The 18,551-nt window shown below is 37.9% G+C and overlaps 3 protein-coding genes across 3 annotated transcripts; all 3 read left to right on the forward strand.

The window, feature by feature from the left end:
- The first annotated feature begins 504 nt into the window (after positions 1-504).
- On the forward strand, positions 505-1,824 carry LOC141759994 (myeloid cell surface antigen CD33-like). Its single transcript, XM_074622568.1, has 3 exons — positions 505-577; positions 781-1,164; positions 1,475-1,824. Exons 1-3 carry the CDS (start codon positions 505-507, stop codon positions 1,822-1,824), a joined length of 807 nt encoding a protein of 268 aa, XP_074478669.1.
- A 3,861-nt stretch (positions 1,825-5,685) lies between these two features.
- LOC141759615 (B-cell receptor CD22-like) lies at positions 5,686-9,571 on the forward strand. The gene is made up of 7 exons (XM_074621807.1): positions 5,686-5,756; positions 5,957-6,340; positions 6,655-6,960; positions 7,051-7,311; positions 7,412-7,496; positions 7,620-7,659; positions 7,831-9,571. Exons 1-7 carry the CDS (start codon positions 5,714-5,716, stop codon positions 8,062-8,064), a joined length of 1,353 nt encoding a protein of 450 aa, XP_074477908.1. The 5' UTR covers positions 5,686-5,713; the 3' UTR covers positions 8,065-9,571.
- Positions 9,572-11,534: 1,963 nt separating this feature from the next.
- Positions 11,535-12,834, forward strand: LOC141759618 (myelin-associated glycoprotein-like). The gene is made up of 3 exons (XM_074621810.1): positions 11,535-11,607; positions 11,808-12,191; positions 12,503-12,834. The coding sequence occupies exons 1-3, from the start codon at positions 11,535-11,537 to the stop codon at positions 12,832-12,834; spliced, it is 789 nt and encodes a 262-aa protein (XP_074477911.1).
- The last annotated feature ends 5,717 nt before the right edge of the window (positions 12,835-18,551 follow it).

Here is an 18,551-nt window from a genome sequence, read left to right on the forward strand (position 1 = left end):
CCCTGATGAGATCAAGTTGTCTCAAAAGATGACTTCCTCATTCACAGGGTGCGAACAGGAGGAGTGAAGACTTCTTCTTCTTTTTCGGCAGTATTTCAGTCATTTCATGTTTGCTTTTATATCACAACGGCTTAGCAGGGAAGTCGGGTAGCTACTGGGTCTGTTGCAGTTCTGCTGACATTCACAAATTGGTAAGATAACATGTTACTGCTTTTATGTTTAACTCAGGGAAGTTTTTTTTATTTTGCTGATTTTCATGAACTCTACTTTTATTTGTTGGGTTTTGTTTTAGCAGAAACATCATAAACTCACACTGGATCGTTTTATATTTAAACTCTTTTCAATGCTGCAGAGCTTATTGATCACTATTATAACACAGTAACACCTGCTTGTACACGGAGAGTTCCTGGTTTGAATGTATTAATTTGAGGTGGCTTTAAAATAACATGAATGCTTTTTTTAAAAGATGTTTTATCAAAAGTAACTTTTTGTGAAATCCAGGTGATGAGTGTCATTTCAGTCCGGTCTGTGAAAATGGTGACAGCCATCGTGTTACTGAACGTCTTCTTAGTTTCAGGTGAGCTGTTTGTTCAGTCACTTTAATGTGAAGACGTTATTTTTTCCAACTGTTCATGCTCTGTCTGCAAAGTGAAATGTTTCATACTGACATTGTTAAAAAAGACCGAACATGCTGCTGCTGAATTACAGTTTGTGCATCATGAACTTTCTCTTCATGCAGATTTTGCTCCACAATTTGTTCATCACGAGTCTGTTTCACAGGTGCTTTGGCTGTTTGTCCTAAAAGCCCATCCCTATTCATCACTACACCAAAGCAGATGGAAGCACTGAGTGGATCCTGTCTGCAAATCCCATGTAACTTTACAGTTAAATCAGAAGAGGAATTCAACAGCACAAGATCAACCTTCGGCGTGTGGATTAAAAGTAACCAAGATTTTGCTAAAAATCCACATAATGTGATTTTCAACAGTAGCAGTACGGATAATATCTATCCAATGAGTCTTACTGGAGACCTGAGTCAGAATAACTGCACCACTTTATTTTCCATTGTGAACACAAGTTACACAGACTGGTACTACTTCAGAATTGAGAACGGATCATTCAGGGCAACAGCTTCTTGTGATCCTCTTCAAATAACAGTCAAAGGTAAGAGAGTTTTGTTTTTTTATCAGTCAGTCTATAACGTTATTGTTTAGAATAAAAAGTGAAAGTTGCAACTTTTTAATTTTGGAGGTTTTTCACTTTGACATGAACTTAAATTTTGATTAAACACTGATTCTGTTGTTAAAGTTTGACATTAAAATGATCACATTTTGGGGATATTAAAAAGCAAACCTTAGACACTTTATGCATTTTCAATACAAGATTGACACCTTTTGTGTCAGCTTTCACAAAAGTGTTCTAATATCATAATCTATTTTTTATTGTACAATCTGTGTTTGACTTGAAACTCCAGATTCTCCTCCGAGGCCCAGCATTGAGATCTCAGGTGATCTGAAGGAGAATCAGTCTGTCACTATAACCTGCTCAGCTTTCACTCCCTGTCCACACTCCCCTCCTGAACTCACCTGGACTCTCCAACAAGACCCTCACAACAAAATAGAGGAAAACACAGATCGAACCTTCACAACTAAAATCCAGAAGACCTTCACTCTGTCAGACGAACATGATGGATTCAACATCACCTGTTCAGCCAGATATCCTTTAAATGAAGGAAAAGACGTCAAGACAGCAGAGGAGAGAAAAACGCTCAATGTTTCATGTAAGATAATAAAGTGTTTGTTATTAGATCCTGTCAGCACATGATGATTCATGGAATGATTTTAATGAATAAAGTGAATCTCACGTCTTCCTCAGATGCTCCTAAAGACACCTCAGTGTCCATCAGTCCATCAGGTTTGGTGTCAGCAGGTAGCCGGGTGAACCTGACCTGCTCCAGCAGAGCCAATCCTCCCGTCATCCGCTACACCTGGATTAAGACCAGCAAAGACGGACCGGTCAGTGTATCTGAAGGAGACTTTTACAGCTTCAAGGTGACCTCTGTGACAGATATAGAAGATTATTACTGTGTGGCCACAAATGATCTCGGTAATCAGACGTCGTCACGGATTAATAATGCAGGTAAATGTAGAACTGAACTGAATCTGTTTAATTGAATCTAATCTGCTCTCCTCTCTTTTCTGTTTTTCACTTGTTTTTTTTAGTTCTCTGTGAAGCACTTTTTTTACTGCATTTTTATGAAATGACCCTATACAAATAATGGTTACACCTGTATTGTTACATATCTACATTCATCCTTTGTTTTCTTTTAGTCACCTGGTTTTGTGTTTCTATGAACAGAGAGCTCTGTCAGCTCACTACAGTGGGGTTCAGCTCTTGGAGGGATCCTTGTCATCATACTCATCTGCCTTGCTATCTGTGTTTGGTAAGTAAATTAGTTAAATTAATTCAGTTTCTGGCAATAACGTTTTAACTAAACCGATGTTGGTAACCCCGAGGGCATGGATGAGTATGTGATCTGTCAGTTTTGCTCATTTCTGCACCTGTTCTGCGACTTGACTTTGACAAAACTTAAGTATCAATCTTGATTTTCTTTCCACTGATGCACATTCAATAATGTCTGTCTCCCATCAGTCCTTACTCTCTATTGGCAGCACACTATTTATTTAACCTGAAACAGACAGTACAATAATTATTCTGACAGCTCTCTCATATCTTCCAGGTGGTTTAAGTCGAAACGTCCACAAACTCAGGTGAATATTAAACTTCGTTGTACAGTGTGCGTTGTGAATATTTTAAATCTGCTCACAGTGACTATGTCGAAAGCATCTGTCTTAATACTAAGTTGACAATCTTTGAGAGGTTAAATATTAAGAAGTACAACAAATGTGACAAAACAACCTGTTAGCAACATGCTGTGTTTGGAAACTGTAAGAAATCTAAACTGTTTTAAGTTTAGATCTGAAAATGGCTAAAGTTGGAGCACCCTGTCATGCAATGAGAATTTCAACAAATATAACAAAAAATGTATTTGAACAACACTATCAATCCTACCTTTAAGTATTATTCAATAGCTATGTAAACTGGGAAGATTCAAAATTAAATTTCACAAAAAAAACGAAATATATATCAAATTACCAAAGGTTATGACATTAGCCTAATCAACTAAAACCAAAATAACGTCAGTTTTGTTAGCATAACCTTAATTGTTATTTCCCACTCATTTTAATATGTATGAATACTCTCTGAAACACATTCTCCAAGTCTGCTAAAGTCATACATACATTTACGAAGGTCTGGTAGTTAGTACATTAGGAATGACTTGCTCTTGCCTTTAGTCTATATTTTTTAAAGGAAGATGAAATGTTGAAGCGGTTAAGAAACAGGAACATTACCCGCCTCCGCCCACCCCGCCCATGTAAGTGAGAAAAAACAGACAAACCATTAGTGTAGCCTACTCTTCTTCATAGTTTTCTATGTTCATCCTTTTGTACAATTGCATTGATAAGTATATGAATATAAAATGTTTGCCTTTAGTCTTTATAATGTAACCTGAGTGATAACTTTGAGTCTTTCCTCCTTGTTGCAAAATCAACTTTCTTATCTTGATTTAACTGAAGGAAATAAGTTTCCATCCATATTATTTATTTGGATTTGGACGTTATTTGGATAGCTATGATAAGCAGTCTTTTTGTCTTTCATGATTTGGCCTAGTGGAAGCACACAGAGGTTGAATAATGGAGGCCCGAGAATCGAACCCTGGGGGACTCCACTCTCTGAATAATGATCACTAAGGGCGACAGCATAGCCCCTACCTTCAAGATATGGCCTGACTCTAGTGAGGGTTGTAATTTAGTATAATTTATCAGCCAGTCTAGAAGTACTGTACAACAATATTAAAGGTTGCACTGTAATCTAGCAGCAACTAATTTAACCTGAATCAGTATTCAGACGTATCATTTAGCACCTTTTTTCTCACAGAGTCAAAGAGGTGACGAGCTGACTCTTCAAATGCCAACCAGCAAAACAGAAGAAGACATCCATTATGGAGAGATCGACTTCTCCAAGCGGAGACCTGAACCGTCCTCGGCCTCGGAGCAGGACAGTGGACAGCAGCAGGATACGCTGTATGCACAGGTCAACGTGTCAGAGACAGCGAGCAGCTTAAGACAGGCTGCTGACGTCCCAGAGGATCTCTACGCTCAAGTGAAGAAAAAATGAGTGTTGTTTTGTGATCATTTTTGGGTCGTATTTGTAATATACCTTTATTTTTTACTTATACAAGAAGTTTTATATGTCAGTTAGTGTAGGAAAATACACTTGAGAAGAAAATGCAATCTTCACTGGCCACAGTTAAATAAAGGAGAACTAGCAATCTGTACATCAGATCAGTTCAAGTATAAGTCTGAAAAGGCTCTTAATGGGGAACTATTCTAAATAGCGACATGAGAAGAAGCAGTTCACACATTAACAAAGTACTACAAGATCATATTTTCTGGAAAGGTTTGTGTAATTTTGTGATATTTTACAGATCATTTTTAACGAAGCATATTTAATCTCATTTAGTTATCCATTATTTTTCTTTCATATTTTGTGTCCCACATTTTATTTGTATTTTAATTACTTAAAAAAATAAACATGAGACATTTTCTGCATTTGAAGATATTTATTCATTGCACTGTAATAAAAACCATGAAATACAACTTCTAAAAAATACCTATTAATCTCAGTTGCATTTATTGGTCCAACATTTCACATAATTGTGTGTAAACATCACCTGAAATCAAACAAATTAATCACAAACATTACAAAAGTGGCAAGATGAATTATGCATAGTAATTCCCACTGGAAACCTGCTACGGTGTTTTGGAGAAGTTAATGGACTTCTGATATATATATATATATATTTGAATATCAAGCTCAATCAAAAATAAAAGGGCATTTCATGAGACTCAGTCAATGGTGTATTAAAAGATCTGGTACTAAAATTAATTGAAAAACTTTTTATGAGTAAAAATGTTAAAACTTTATCTACTTTTTGTCAGAATTTTGCCAAAAAAAGAAAATCTTTGGGCCTCAGCCTGTAAACATTGTATTGTTTAATGTCTAAAAGGCACCACGAGGCCATGTTGATTGTGCTTTAGTACCATACAGGGTCTTGTGAGTGAATGGAGGTATCGACATTAGCTTCTCTACATAAGTTTGACGTCACAGAAATCTAACCTCCAAACATCCCTCCTACCATTAACCTCACACCAGTCTCCGTCAAGGTTACAGCATTAGTGTGAAGTCGTATCCTAAAAGAAATCTCTTCATAAAAGAGAGAAGCAAGAGTCACCGGCTGTGTTAACATGCAGTCATTTCATGTTACTGCTTTTATGTTTAACTCAGAGAGGTTTTTTTATTTTGCTGCTTTTCATAAACTCTACTTTTTTTGTTGGGTTTTGTTATAGCAGGAACATCATAAACTTACACTGGATCATTTTATATTTAAACTGTTTTTATCTCTGCAGAGATTATTAATCACTATTATAACACAGTAACATCAGGTTGTACATGGAAAGTTCCTGGTATGAATGTATTAGGTTGAGGTGGCTTAAAAATAACATGAATGTTTCGTTTAAAAGATGCTTTATGAAAAGTAACTTTTTGTCAAATCCAGGTGATGAGTGTCATTTCAGTCCAGTCTGTGAAAATGGTGACAGCCATCGTGTTACTGAGCGTCTTCTTAGTTTCAGGTGAGCTGTTTGTTCAGTCACATTTATTTGGAGACGTTACTTTTTCCAACTGTTCATGCTCTGTCTGCAGTGAAATGTTTCATACTGACATTGTTAAAAAGACCAAACATGTTGCTGCTGAATTACAGTTTGTGCATCATGAACTTTCTCTTCATGCAGATTTTGCTCCACAATTTGTTCATCACGAGTCTGTTTCACAGGTGCTTTGGCTTTTTGTCCTGAAAGAACAGCCCTATTCATTACTGCACCAAATAAGATGGAAGCACTGAGTGGATCTTGTCTGCAAATCCCATGTAACTTTAGAGTTAAACCAGAAGAGGAATTCAACAGCACAAGAACAACCTTCGGAGTGTGGCTGAAAAGTAGCCAATATTTTGCCAACAAACCACATAATGTGATTTTCAACAGCAGCAGGATGGATAATATCTATCCAATGAATCTTACTGGAGACCTGAGTCAGAATAACTGCACCACTTTATTTTCCAGTGTAAACACAAGTTACACAGACAGGTACTTCTTCAGAATTAAGAACGGACCATTCAGGGCAACAGCTGAATGTGATCCTCTTCAAATAACAGTCAAAGGTAAGTGAGTTTTGTTTTTTTATCAGTCAGTCTGTAACGTTATTGTTAAGAATAAAAAGTGAAAGTTGCAACTTTTTAATTTTGGAGGTTTTTCACTTTGCCATGAATTTAAATTCTGATTAAACACTGATTCTGTTGTTACAGTTTGACATTAAAATTGTCGAATTTTGGGATATTAAAAAGCAAACTTTATATACTTTATGCATTTTCAATACAAGGTTGTCACCTTCTGTGTCAGCTTTTGCATTTAAAAGAGTTCTATCCATCATAACCCTTTTTTTATTGTACAATTTGCGTTTGATTTGAAACTCCAGATTCTCCTCCGAGGCCCAGCATTGAGATCTCAGGTGATCTAAAGGAGAAGCAGTCTGTCACTATAACCTGCTCAGCTTTCACTCACTGTCCACACTCCCCTCCTGAACTCACCTGGACTCTCCAACAAGACCCTCACAACAAAATAGAGGAAAACACAGATCGAACCTTCACAACTAAAATCCAGAAGACCTTCACTCTGTCAGACGAACATGATGGATTCAACATCACCTGTTCAGCCAGATATCCTGTAAATGAAGGAAAAGATGTCAAGACAGCAGAGGAGAGAACGACGCTCAATGTTTCATGTAAGACAACCAGTGTTTCCACGATTATTCTCCTTTCTCACGGCTCTGGTGCTACTCTCTTATCTCACATCTCTATCACATTTTCCTCAGATGCTCCCAAAAACACCTCAGTATCCATCAGTCCGCCAGGTTTGGTGTCAGTAGGTAGCCGGGTGAACCTGACCTGCTCCAGCAGAGCCAATCCTCCTGTCAGCCGCTTCACCTGGTTCAAGACCAGCGAGAACGGACCTGTCAATGTATCTGAAGGAGATTTTTACAGCTTTAATGTCACTGATGGAGGAGTTTATATCTGCGTGGCCACAAATGAGCTTGGTAATGGAACATCAAGAGAGATCCATCTGACTATGAAAGGTAAAAAGTGGGACTTCCGCGATGCTGCATCAATATTGTTGCACGTCAACATTCAACACTTTTTTAGTCACTTATATTGGCTTTGTTTTCTTGTCTTAAGGTGAAGTTGGCTCTCTAGAATTGGGGCCGTTTATTGGAGGAATCGTTGGGTTCATCGCACTCATCTGCCTGATTGTATGTGTTTGGTAAGTGTCACAAATCAAAGCAGATGACTCAATAATATCTGTTTCCCACCTGTGTTGACACTTTACTGGCACACTGTATGCTGAACCTAAAGTATACAGTATAATCACTCTAATGTCTTCCAGGCGTTTAAAGTCATCACATGCAACTGCACAACAGACTCAGGTGAGACCATACTAAACTTCCCTCTACAGCAGGCCTGTGTTTTGAATGTTTTACGTCTCTTCACATTGGCTGTAGAGTCTACCTGACGCAGTGTTGGTAATTATTTAACATGGAAGGATCCAGCTGAAGCTTCACCTCACAACACTTCCTGTTTGGATTATTTTTTTGCAGAGTCAAACGGGTGAAGAGGCGGCTGCTGAAGAGCCAGCAAGTAAAACAGAAGAAGAAATCATCCATTATGGAGAGATCAACTTCTCCACGAGACCTGAACTGGCCTCGGTGCAGGACGGTGGACAGCAGCAGGATACGCTGTACGCACAGGTCAAAGTGTCCCAGACAGCAAACAGCTTAAGACAGACCGCCGACGGCCCAGAGGATCTCTACGCTCAAGTGAAGAGAAAATGAGTGCTCTTGTTAAAAGACAAAAAATATATTTGTGTAGAATTCATATTTAATGTGCCTTAATGTTGTCTTTGCTGACTACAGTTCAATGGAGAGAAATTTAAAACATCCACATCCTGCAGATTTTCAATGTCAATTATCAACATATTCTCCCAATCCTGGATTATGGTGACTTAATCTACAGACTCGCCTCCAAAAATCATCTCAATAAACTGGACGTCATCTACCATACTGCCATTCGCTTTGTCACCGGTGTCCCTTTCAACACTCATCACTGTAACCTGTATTCTCTATAGTCAACTGGCCATCCCTCTATAGCAGGCGTCAGACCAGAAGACTATCATTGGCAAAACCCCTCCATACCTCCGGTCACTACTCAATATCTACAACAGGAACTGCAATTTACATTCTAGCAAATTCTTCAGTATGGTCATTCCTCCTTTGGTCGTCTCTCATTCCAGTTTGCTGCTCCTAGTGACTGGAATGAGTTGCAAAAGATGCTAAAACTCCACACCCTTATTCTGTTACCCTCCTTTAATGACTCATTACAAGTGATAGTTTCTGATCGCTGCACCTGCTTCTGAATTTGCCTCTCTGCAACACATATATATATATATATATATATATATATATATATATATATATTGTTGTATATACTGTATTTATTGTGATGTTTTAATTTTGTCTGTTTTATTGCAGTAGTCGTATTTATGTTCTATGTTCTAATGCAGGGGTCTCCAACAAGTAGCTCGCTCGCTACCAGTTTCTGAGTGGCTCGCTAACAGTTCTTTGTAAAACTGTTCAAATTACAACCCAATCAAATTCACAGACATCCCACCCCATTCTGAGACCAAATGATTATATGCCTATCGGCTGTCAATTAAACTAGTTAGGCTGCTGTCAGGTTTTTAACGCCATAACATACAGAGACCGGATTTGACAATGACCGCAGGCCAATAAAAGGCAAAAAATACATTATTTTCATGAGGAATCGGTATGTCTCACATTTGCAGTGTGAGCGTGTTAGTCAGTAAAAGATGTATCGTCGAGCGCCAAGTCCAAAGCAACTTTTCATGGGACTTTCCGGCTGGTAGCAGTTTATGAACAAAGAAGGTAAAGGAGCCAAAAACAATCCTTAAAAGACGACAGTCTCTGTTTACCAAAGAAGGCCGATGAAGGAAAGAGCCATCGTTTAGTGGCGCACATCCTAACGAAACAAAAAAGCCCTTCACCTATGAAAGAATTGTAAAAGAGGCGATGACTGCGGTGGCTGAAACGTTATTAAAGGACCATAAAAGTAAGACAGACTTGGTGCTTTGAGTAGCTCTCAGCCACATTCATTTTGTCAAATTAGCTCTCAGAGGGAAACAGGTTGGAGACCCTGTTCTAATGTCTTGCTGCCTCTTGTCCACGTCGTCATTGTAAATGAGAATTGGTTCTCAATTGACTTATGTGGTTAAATAAAGATAAAATAAAATAAAAATAAATAAATATTTGTGTGCTGAACTCACGCAGCTGTTTATGTGTGATTTGTTATTCATATGTCCAGATGTGTGCAAATAAAAGTCCCAAAGCTTTAAATAGGGAGCTATAGTAAAAAATGATGACATGCAAAGGATAGTGAACATGGCACCATAAGCAGTTCTGCACACACATTCGTAATGTTGTACGAGATTACATTTAGTTTTGATATGTTTATGTGTCATTTTGTTTCGTGATATCTTCTGATTATTTCTGACAAGGCATCGACCTTGTTTTGTTATGTATTGTGTATCCCCTTTTCACCATACAGTCATTTTAATTACTGCAGAAATGAAGATGAAGATTGTTTCCTCTCTGTAAGGTTGGGCTTTTTTTGCCACATTTTTATCATCATTATTTTTCTTCTCCTAAATTCTTTCTATGCAAAAATCGGAGCCAAAAGGACGTAAAACTAGAAGCACTGCCTGCAGGTAATGCTAGTAGAGGGAGGAGGGGCTGCTTGGTCTCAGCCAGCTGCTTAGGTTACAACCATTTTAAGATATGTGGCAAACTAAGCTAAACAGTTAGACTACATACAGACTGCTTTTGTTTCAGCTTGTGTAGCTGAGGGTTACGTTGCAACTATACTTTATGAAGGTAACAAAATAATAGCACGGAGGCTCCGTATAGTCTGCACCAAGACGGCAACAACTTCTTTAACCTTGTCAACAACAGAGCATCACCGCTTCACCACTTCTGTATTTGCTAACATTACTGAGAAGTTGCATGTTTAAAATGAAGAAATTCAGCATGAGTACATCTAGACCTTTATCTAAACTAACTGGATCACTTGATAGTTGACAGTGAACGACATGCAGATATACATTATAAATCTCTGTGGCTAACAGTCAAGGTAACAGCAAACCATCCTCCTTTGTAATAACAAAACAGTACCACAACAACTAAACTACTCATAATAAAACTCCCTCTTTAGAGTGCTCCAGGGATGACATATTTTTGTAGGCCAGCCAAGAAGTTAGCATCGCCCTGGTTCCCTCGACAAAAAGCCAATGGGATTTTTACATTGGGTTTTGGATTATTGCAGAAAACAAGCTCTGTGGCAAACAAATGTTTATGATACTTACACGTTTTGTTCAGCAAGATAATCTCCACAACTGAACACCACTTTTATGAAGTAAAAAGCTGACATTAGGCTATAAATAAACTAGACCACGGTCGCATGAGCGCGAGTATAAACAACGAGGCTGTAATGGCGGATGTGTCGGCATGATGACGTTTAGTAGTCGTAGTAGTCTCCAAAAACTACAGGAGAAGATAATATTGACAAAAACAAGAGGGACCAGCAGCATAACTGTTCGGCCCCTAATAAGGCATACAGGCTTGCTGTGAGTCATGTGATAAAAATAATCTTTGAGAATAAATAAGTAATTTGCACCCTGATGAAATCAAGTTGTCTCAAAAGATGACTTCCTCACTCAAAGGGTGTGAGCAGGAGGAGTCAAGACTTCTTCTTCTTTTTCTTCGGCAGTATTTCAGTCATTTCATGTTTGCTTTTATATCACAACGGCTTAGCAGGGAAGTCGGGTAGCTACTGGGTCTGTTGCAGTTCTGCTGACATTCACAAATTGTCTGATTTTAAAACTAACTGTTTCTTCATTTTAGCTGCCGGCTCCTTTGGTAAGGTAACATGTTACTGCTTTTATGTTTATCTCAGGGAAGTTTTTTTTATTTTGCTGATTTTCATGAACTCTACTTTTATTTGTTGAGTTTTGTTTTAGCAGAAACATCATAAACTCACACTGGATCGTTTTATATTTAAACTGTTTTTAACTCTGCAGAGATTATTAATCACTATTATAACATAGTAACATCTGCTTGTACATGGAGAGTTCCTGGTTTGAATGTATTCATTTGAGGTGGCTTTAAAAGAACATGAATGCTTTGTTTAAAAATATATTTTATGAAAAGTAACTTTTTGCCAAATCCAGGTGATGAGTGTCATTTCAGTCCAGTCTGTGAAAATGGTGACAGCCATCGTGTTACTGAGCTTCTTCTTTGTTTCAGGTGAGCTGTTTGTTAAGTCACTTTTATTTGGAGATGTTACTTTTTCCAACTGTTCATGCTCTGTCTGCAGTGAAATGTTTCATACTGACATTGTTAAAAAGACCAAACATGTTGCTGCTGAATTACAGTTTGTGCATCATGAACTTTCTCTTCATGCAGATTTTGCTCCACAATTTGTTCATCATGAGTCTGTTTCACAGGTGCTTTGGCTGTTTGTCCTGAAAGAACAGCCCTATTCATTACTGCACCAAATAAGATGGAAGCACTGAGTGGATCTTGTCTGCAAATCCCATGTAACTTTAGAGTTAAACCAGAAGAGGAATTCAACAGCACAAGAACAACCTTTGGAGTGTGGCTGAAAAATACCACAGATTTTGCAAACAAACCAAATGATGTGATTTTCAACAGTAGCAGGATGAATAATATCTATCCAATGAGTCTTACTGGAGACCTGAGTCAGAAAAACTGCACCACTTTATTTTCCAGTGTAAACACAAGTTACACAGACTGGTACTACTTCAGAATTGAGAATGGACCATTTGTGGCAACAGCTCCTTGTGATCCTCTTCAAATAACAGTCAAAGGTAAGAGAGCTTTGTTTTTTATCAGTGATTCTATAACGTTATTGTTTAGAATAAAAAGTGAAAGTTGCAACTTTTTAATTTTGGAGGTTTTTCACTTTGCCATGAATTTAAATTCTGATTAAACACTGATTCTGTTGTTACAGTTTGACATTAAAATGGTCACATTTTGGGATATTAAAAGTAAACCTTAGACATTTTATGCATTTTCAATACAAGATTGGCACCTTCTGTGTCAGCTTTGGTTTTTAAAGAGTTCTATCTATAATAAACTATTTTTTATTGTACAATCTGTGTTTGATTTGAACCTCCAGATTCTCCTCCGAGGCCCAGCATTGAGATCTCAGGTGATCTGAAGGAGAATCAGTCTGTCACTATAAACTGCTCAGCTTTCACTCCCTGTCCACACTCCCCTCCTGAACTCACCTGGACTCTCCAACAAGACCCTCACAACAAAATAGAGGAAAACACAGATCGAACCTTCACAACTAAAATCCAGAAGACCTTCACTCTGTCAGACGAACATGATGGATTCATCATCACCTGTTCAGCAAGATATCCTGTAAATGAAGGAAAAGACGTCAAGACAGCAGAGGAGAGAACGACGCTCAGTGTTTCATGTAAGATAATAAGTGTTTGTTATTAGATCCTGTCAGCACATGATGATTCATGGGATGATTTTAATGAATAAAGTGAATCTCACATTTTCCTCAGATGCTCCCAAAGACACCTCAGTGTCCATCAGTCCATCAGGTTTGTTGTCAGCAGGAAGCCTGGTGAACCTGACCTGCTCCAGCAGAGCCAATCCTCCCGTCAGCCGCTACACCTGGTTCAAGACCAGCAAAGACGGACCTGTCAGTGTATCTGATGGAGACTTTTACAGCTTCAGCGTGACCTCTGTGACAGATATAGAGGATTATTACTGTGTGGCCACAAATATTCTCGGTAGTCAGACGTCATCACGGATTAATAATGCAGGTAAATGTAGAACTGAACTGAATCTGTTTAATTTAATCTAATCTGCTCTCCTCTTTTTTCAGTTTTCCTCATTTTCTGTATTGCTTTGTTTGTTTGTTTGTTTGTTTGTTTGTTTGTTTGTTTGTTTGTTTGTTTGAGTACCCTGTAAAACACCTTTTATTGCATTTGTATGAAATGATGCTATAAACCAGTTTATGTTTGAGGTAAACAGAAGGAATTCAGGTTGATGATGTTTTAGAGCCGTAACATTTCCCATTAAGGAGAAGGTGACCATGCTGTCTTGTTACAGATAATCCAGAGTTTGGGACTGTCGTCTACGTTACACTGAAGATCCTGGGAATCGTAGCGCTCTACAGTACAATCATCATCTTTGAGTGGTGAGACAAACTTTTGTATGATGTGGTCATTTGCAGCTAAAGACTTATTGGTCTCTTTGAAAAGTTCATTTATTACTTTTATTCCTTCGTTTCCTTTTCTTTCAGGTGGTTTAGATCAAGATGCTGCAACAAACCAGTGAAGGTGAGCAACAGGTACATTATTCCTTCAACAATAAAATGTGCTGCTGGCATTTCTCTTCAAACCACGGTAGACTCACAGAGCACTTAACACCTCTCTCTCTCTCTCTCTCTCTCTCTCTCTCTCTCTCTCTCTCTCTCTCTCTCTCTCTCTGTTGTTTCATGTCCACAGGACGCAGTAGAAGCAGACTATGTCAACAGAGTGATTGAGATCCAAGGATCATGAAGGAGAAGAAGATGATGTCATGTTCACCATAAATGGAATATTTCTCTATTTCTTATTCAGCTAGTTCATAAATATTAAATGGCTTTACTTTGCAGAAGATTGGTAAGATGAACAGAGTGCAAACAGGGCATTAGATTACATGAACATAATATATAGCAGCTTCATCATTAGTTTGTGTAAGATTGTGCTGATTTATGGCATTATTATGGTAATTATTTTTCATTGCCTCAACGGGATTTCTTTGCATGTGAATATATATATCTTTGACAACAGGACAGTTAAATTCAGGTGATGAGGAAGCAGAGTGTGTTAATTTTTATCAGGTATTTTCTCATTTGTTTTTGTATATACATGTGTATGAGACTGCTGAATTAAAAGCATTTGAAGTGAACAAAGCGTTTTAATCACTGAGGTTGTCTCATCAGCACGGCAATGCAGAGCAGCAGTGATACAGACTGTGCACAAGTCAGCATAAACTCTGTGCTACCTACATGTGTGAAATACACTTTACAATAAGTTGAGGCATGATGTTGGTATTAATAAATGTTCTTTTCAGTTCTACAAGGAAACATAGACACCTCACAGCCAAAGAGAAGAGGTGGGATGTAAACTGGTGAAGTCATGAACAGAGCGCTGAGAAAAAGCTGAGAACTGAGTAAAAAGGGGAAGTTGGTTGGCTGGGTTTTATCGACAAGTCCTTCTGCAGGATCGTCATAGCGACAAAACGTCTTCATCAGTCCAGAATTGTTTTTATTATTCACTTATTGACTATTTACTCTTTGACGTGGAACACTTTCTGAGGAATTTGATTTGTTAGTTTGCTCCTCTGGATTTAAGCTGAGTGTAGGCCTGCAGGATACGAGTAAAATCTGAGATGTGCGATAACATTGTTCAGTATTGCGACGACAAAATGACTTGTAATAAATAGACAAATATTTAAGTGTGCATATTAGCTATATATTTCCCTCGTCAGCCTGGTAGAGGGAGGAGGGGCTGCTTTGTCTCAGCCAGCTTCTTAGTTTACAACTATTTTAAGATATGTGTCAAACTAAGCTAAACAGTTAGACTACATACAGACTGCTTTTGTTTTAGCTTGTGTAGCTGAGGGTGACGTTGCAGCTATACTTTATGAAGGTAATAAAATAATAGCACGGAGGCTCTGTATAGTCTGCACCAAGACGGCAACAACTTCATTAACCTTGTCAACAACAGCGCTTCACCACTTCACCACTTCTGTATTTGCTAACATTAATGAGAAGTTGCATGTTTAAAAATAAGCAATTCAGCATGAGTACATCTAGATCTTTATCTAAACTAACTGGATCACTTGATAGTTGACAGTAAACGACATGCAGATATACATTATAAATCTCTGTTGGCTAACAGTCAAGGTTACAGCAATAACACAGTATACAGCTGCTACGTATTAACTTGTATTATCTGAGCTTTCCTACAAAAGAAACAGCTGTTTGTTGTATAATAAATTACTCTTTGGTTATAGGATCTGATATGATGAACACTGGCTTTCTGTACTGATGGTCTCAAATCATCCTCCTCTGTAATAATAAGACAGTACCACAACAACTAAACTACTCGTAGTAAAACTCCCTCTATATAGTACATGTCTATATTTTATATCTACTGACTTGTTCATATTTTTTATACTTGTTTAATGTGTCACTATTGATATTGATGTAACATGAACTACAAGAGAAGATAAGGCATACAGGCTTGCTGTGAGTAATGTGATAAAAAATAATCTTTGAGAATGAATATGTCATTCACACCCTGATGAGATCAGGTTGTCTCAAAAGATGACTTCCTCTCTCACAGGAAGTGAGCAGGAGGAGTTTCAATCATTTCATATTTGCTTTTATATCACAACGGCTTAGCAGGGAAGTCGGGTAGCTACTGGGTCTGTTGCAGTTCTGCTGATATTCACAAATTGTCTGATTTTAAAACTAACTGTTTCTTCATTTTAGCTGCCGGCTCCTTTGGTAAGGTAACATGTTATTGCTTTTATGTTTAACTCAGAGAGGTTTTTTTTATTTTGCTGCTTTTCATGAACTCTACTTTTATTTGATGGGTTTTGTTTTAGCAGAAACATCATAAACTCACACTGGATCATTTTATATTTAAACTGTTTTCAACTTTTTAGAGATAATGAATCACTATTATAACACAGTAATATCTGGTTGTACACGGAGAGTTCCTGGTTTGAACGTATTAAGTTGAGGTGGCTATAAAAGAAGATGAATGCTTTCATTGAAAAGATGTTTTATGAAAACTAACTTTTTATCAAATCCAGGTGATGAGTGTCATTTCAGTCCAGTCTGTGAAAATGGTGACAGCCATCGTGTTACTGAGCGTCTTCTTAGTTTCAGGTGAGCTGTTTGTTCAATCATTTTTATTTGGAGAGGTTACTTTTCCCAACTGTTCATGCTCTGTCTGCAAAGTGAAATGTTTCATACTGACATTGTTAGAAGTAAAAGAACAGAAAATGTTGCTGCTGAATTATAGTTTGTGCATCATGAACTTTCTCTTTCATGCAGATTTTGCTCGACAATTTGTTCATCATGAGTCTGTTTCACAGGTGCTTTGGCTGATTGTCCTAGAACCTCAGGCCTATTCATGACTGCACCAAAGCAGATGGAAGCACTGAGTGGATCTTGCCTGCAAATCCCATGTAACTTTACAGTTAAACAAGGAAAGAAATTCAACAGCACAAGAACAACCTTCGGAGTGTGGATGAGAAATACCACAGATTCTAACAAATATCCAAACTCTGTGATTTTCAACAGTAGCAGGATGGATAATATCTATCCAATGAATCTTACTGGAGACCTGAGTCAGAATAACTGCACCACTTTATTTTCCAGTGTAAACACAAGTTACACAGACAACTACTTCTTCAGAATTGAGAACGGACCATTCAGGGCAACAACTTATTGTGATAGTCTTCAAATAACAGTCAAAGGTAAGAGAGTTTTGTTTCTTATTTATCAGTCAGTCTATAACGTTATTGTTTAGAATAAAAAGTGAAAGTTGCAACTTCTTAATTTTGGAGGTTTTTCACTTTGCCATGAATTTAAATTCTGATTTAACAATGATTCTGTTGTTACAGTTTCACATTAAAATGGTAAAATTTTGGGATATTTAAAAGCAAACTTGATATACTTTATGCATTTCAATACAAGGTCGTCGCCTTCTGTGTCAGCTTTGGCATTTAAAAAGTGTTCTAATATATCATGATCTATTTTTTATTGTACAATCTGTGTTTGATTTGAAACTCCAGATTCTCCTCCGAGGCCCAGCATTGAGGTCTCAGGTGATCTGAAGGAGAAACAGTCTGTCACTATAACCTGCTCAGCTTTCACTCCCTGTCCACACTCCCCTCCTGAACTCACCTGGACTCTCCAACAAGACCCTGACAACAAAATAGAGGAAAACCCGGATCGAACCTTCACAACTAAAATCCAGACGACCTTCACTCTGTCAGACGAACATGATGAACTCAACATCACCTGTTCAGCCAGATATCCTGTAAATGAAGGAAAAGACGTCAAGACAGCAGAGGAGAGAACGACGCTCAATGTTTCATGTAAGATAATAAAGTGTTCGTTATTAGATCCTGTCAGCACATGATGATTCATGGGATGATTTTAATGAAGAAAGTGAATCTCACATTTTCCTCAGATGCTCCCAAGAACACCTCAGTGTCCATCAGTCCATCAGGTTTGGTGTCAGCAGGTAGCCTGGTGAACCTGACCTGCTCCAGCAGAGCCAATCCTCCCGTCAACTTCACCTGGTTCAAGACCAGCAAAAGCGGACCCATCAGTGTAGCTGAAGGAGACTTTTATAGCTTCAAGGTGACCTCTGTGACAGATATAGAAGGTTATTACTGTGTGGCCACAAATGATCTCGGTAATCAGACATCACGGATTAATAATGCAGGTAAATGTAGAACTGAACTGAATCTGTTTATTTTAATCGAATCTGCTCTCCTCTCTTTTCTGTTTTTCACTTGTTTGTTTTAGTTTCTTCTTAAGCACTTTTTTTTACTGCATTTTTATGAAATGACGCTATACAAATAAGGGCTACACCTGTATTGTTACATGTCTACATTCATTCTTTTTTTTCTTTTAGTCACCTGTTTTTTTTTTCTATGAACAGAGAGCTCTGTCAGCTCACTACAGTGGGGTTCAGCTCTTGGAGGGATCCTTGTCATCATACTCATCTGCTTTGCTATCTGTGTTTGGTAAGTAAATTAGTTAAATTAATTCAGTTTCTGGCACTGAAGTTTCAACTATGTTCATGGTGAGGGCATATCAATTTTGCTCATTTCTGCACCTGTTCTATGAATTGACTTTACAAATCCTTAGTTTCAATCTTGATTTTCTTTCCACTGATGCACATTCAACTATGTCTGTCTCCCATCAGTCCTTACTGTTTGTTGGCAGCACACTATTTATTTAACCTGAAACAGAAAGTACAATAATTATTCTGACAGCTCTCTCATGTCTTCCAGGTGGTTTAAGTCAAAACGTCCACAAACTCAGGTGAATATTAAACTTCATTGTACAGTGTGTGTTGTGAATATTTTAAATCTGCTCACAGTGAATATGTCGAAAGCATCGGTCTTAA

Source organism: Sebastes fasciatus, chromosome 21 (genome assembly GCF_043250625.1).
Source record: "Sebastes fasciatus isolate fSebFas1 chromosome 21, fSebFas1.pri, whole genome shotgun sequence".
Classification (NCBI taxonomy): Eukaryota; Metazoa; Chordata; class Actinopteri; order Perciformes; family Sebastidae; genus Sebastes; species Sebastes fasciatus.

Excerpts from the sequence above, each read along its gene's own strand:
- LOC141759994 (XM_074622568.1), top strand. The coding sequence starts at position 505 with ATGAGTGTCATTTCAGTCCGGTCTGTGAAAATGGTGACAGCCATCGTG. Across the intron at positions 578-780 it reads GAACGTCTTCTTAGTTTCAG|GTGCTTTGGCTGTTTGTCCT; the intron begins GTGAGCTGTTTG and ends TCTGTTTCACAG. Across the intron at positions 1,165-1,474 it reads TCTTCAAATAACAGTCAAAG|ATTCTCCTCCGAGGCCCAGC; the intron begins GTAAGAGAGTTT and ends TTGAAACTCCAG.
- LOC141759615 (XM_074621807.1), top strand. The coding sequence starts at position 5,714 with ATGGTGACAGCCATCGTGTTACTGAGCGTCTTCTTAGTTTCAG. Across the intron at positions 7,312-7,411 it reads GATCCATCTGACTATGAAAG|GTGAAGTTGGCTCTCTAGAA; the intron begins GTAAAAAGTGGG and ends TCTTGTCTTAAG. Across the intron at positions 7,660-7,830 it reads CAACTGCACAACAGACTCAG|AGTCAAACGGGTGAAGAGGC; the intron begins GTGAGACCATAC and ends ATTTTTTTGCAG.
- LOC141759618 (XM_074621810.1), top strand. The coding sequence starts at position 11,535 with ATGAGTGTCATTTCAGTCCAGTCTGTGAAAATGGTGACAGCCATCGTG. Across the intron at positions 11,608-11,807 it reads GAGCTTCTTCTTTGTTTCAG|GTGCTTTGGCTGTTTGTCCT; the intron begins GTGAGCTGTTTG and ends TCTGTTTCACAG. Across the intron at positions 12,192-12,502 it reads TCTTCAAATAACAGTCAAAG|ATTCTCCTCCGAGGCCCAGC; the intron begins GTAAGAGAGCTT and ends TTGAACCTCCAG.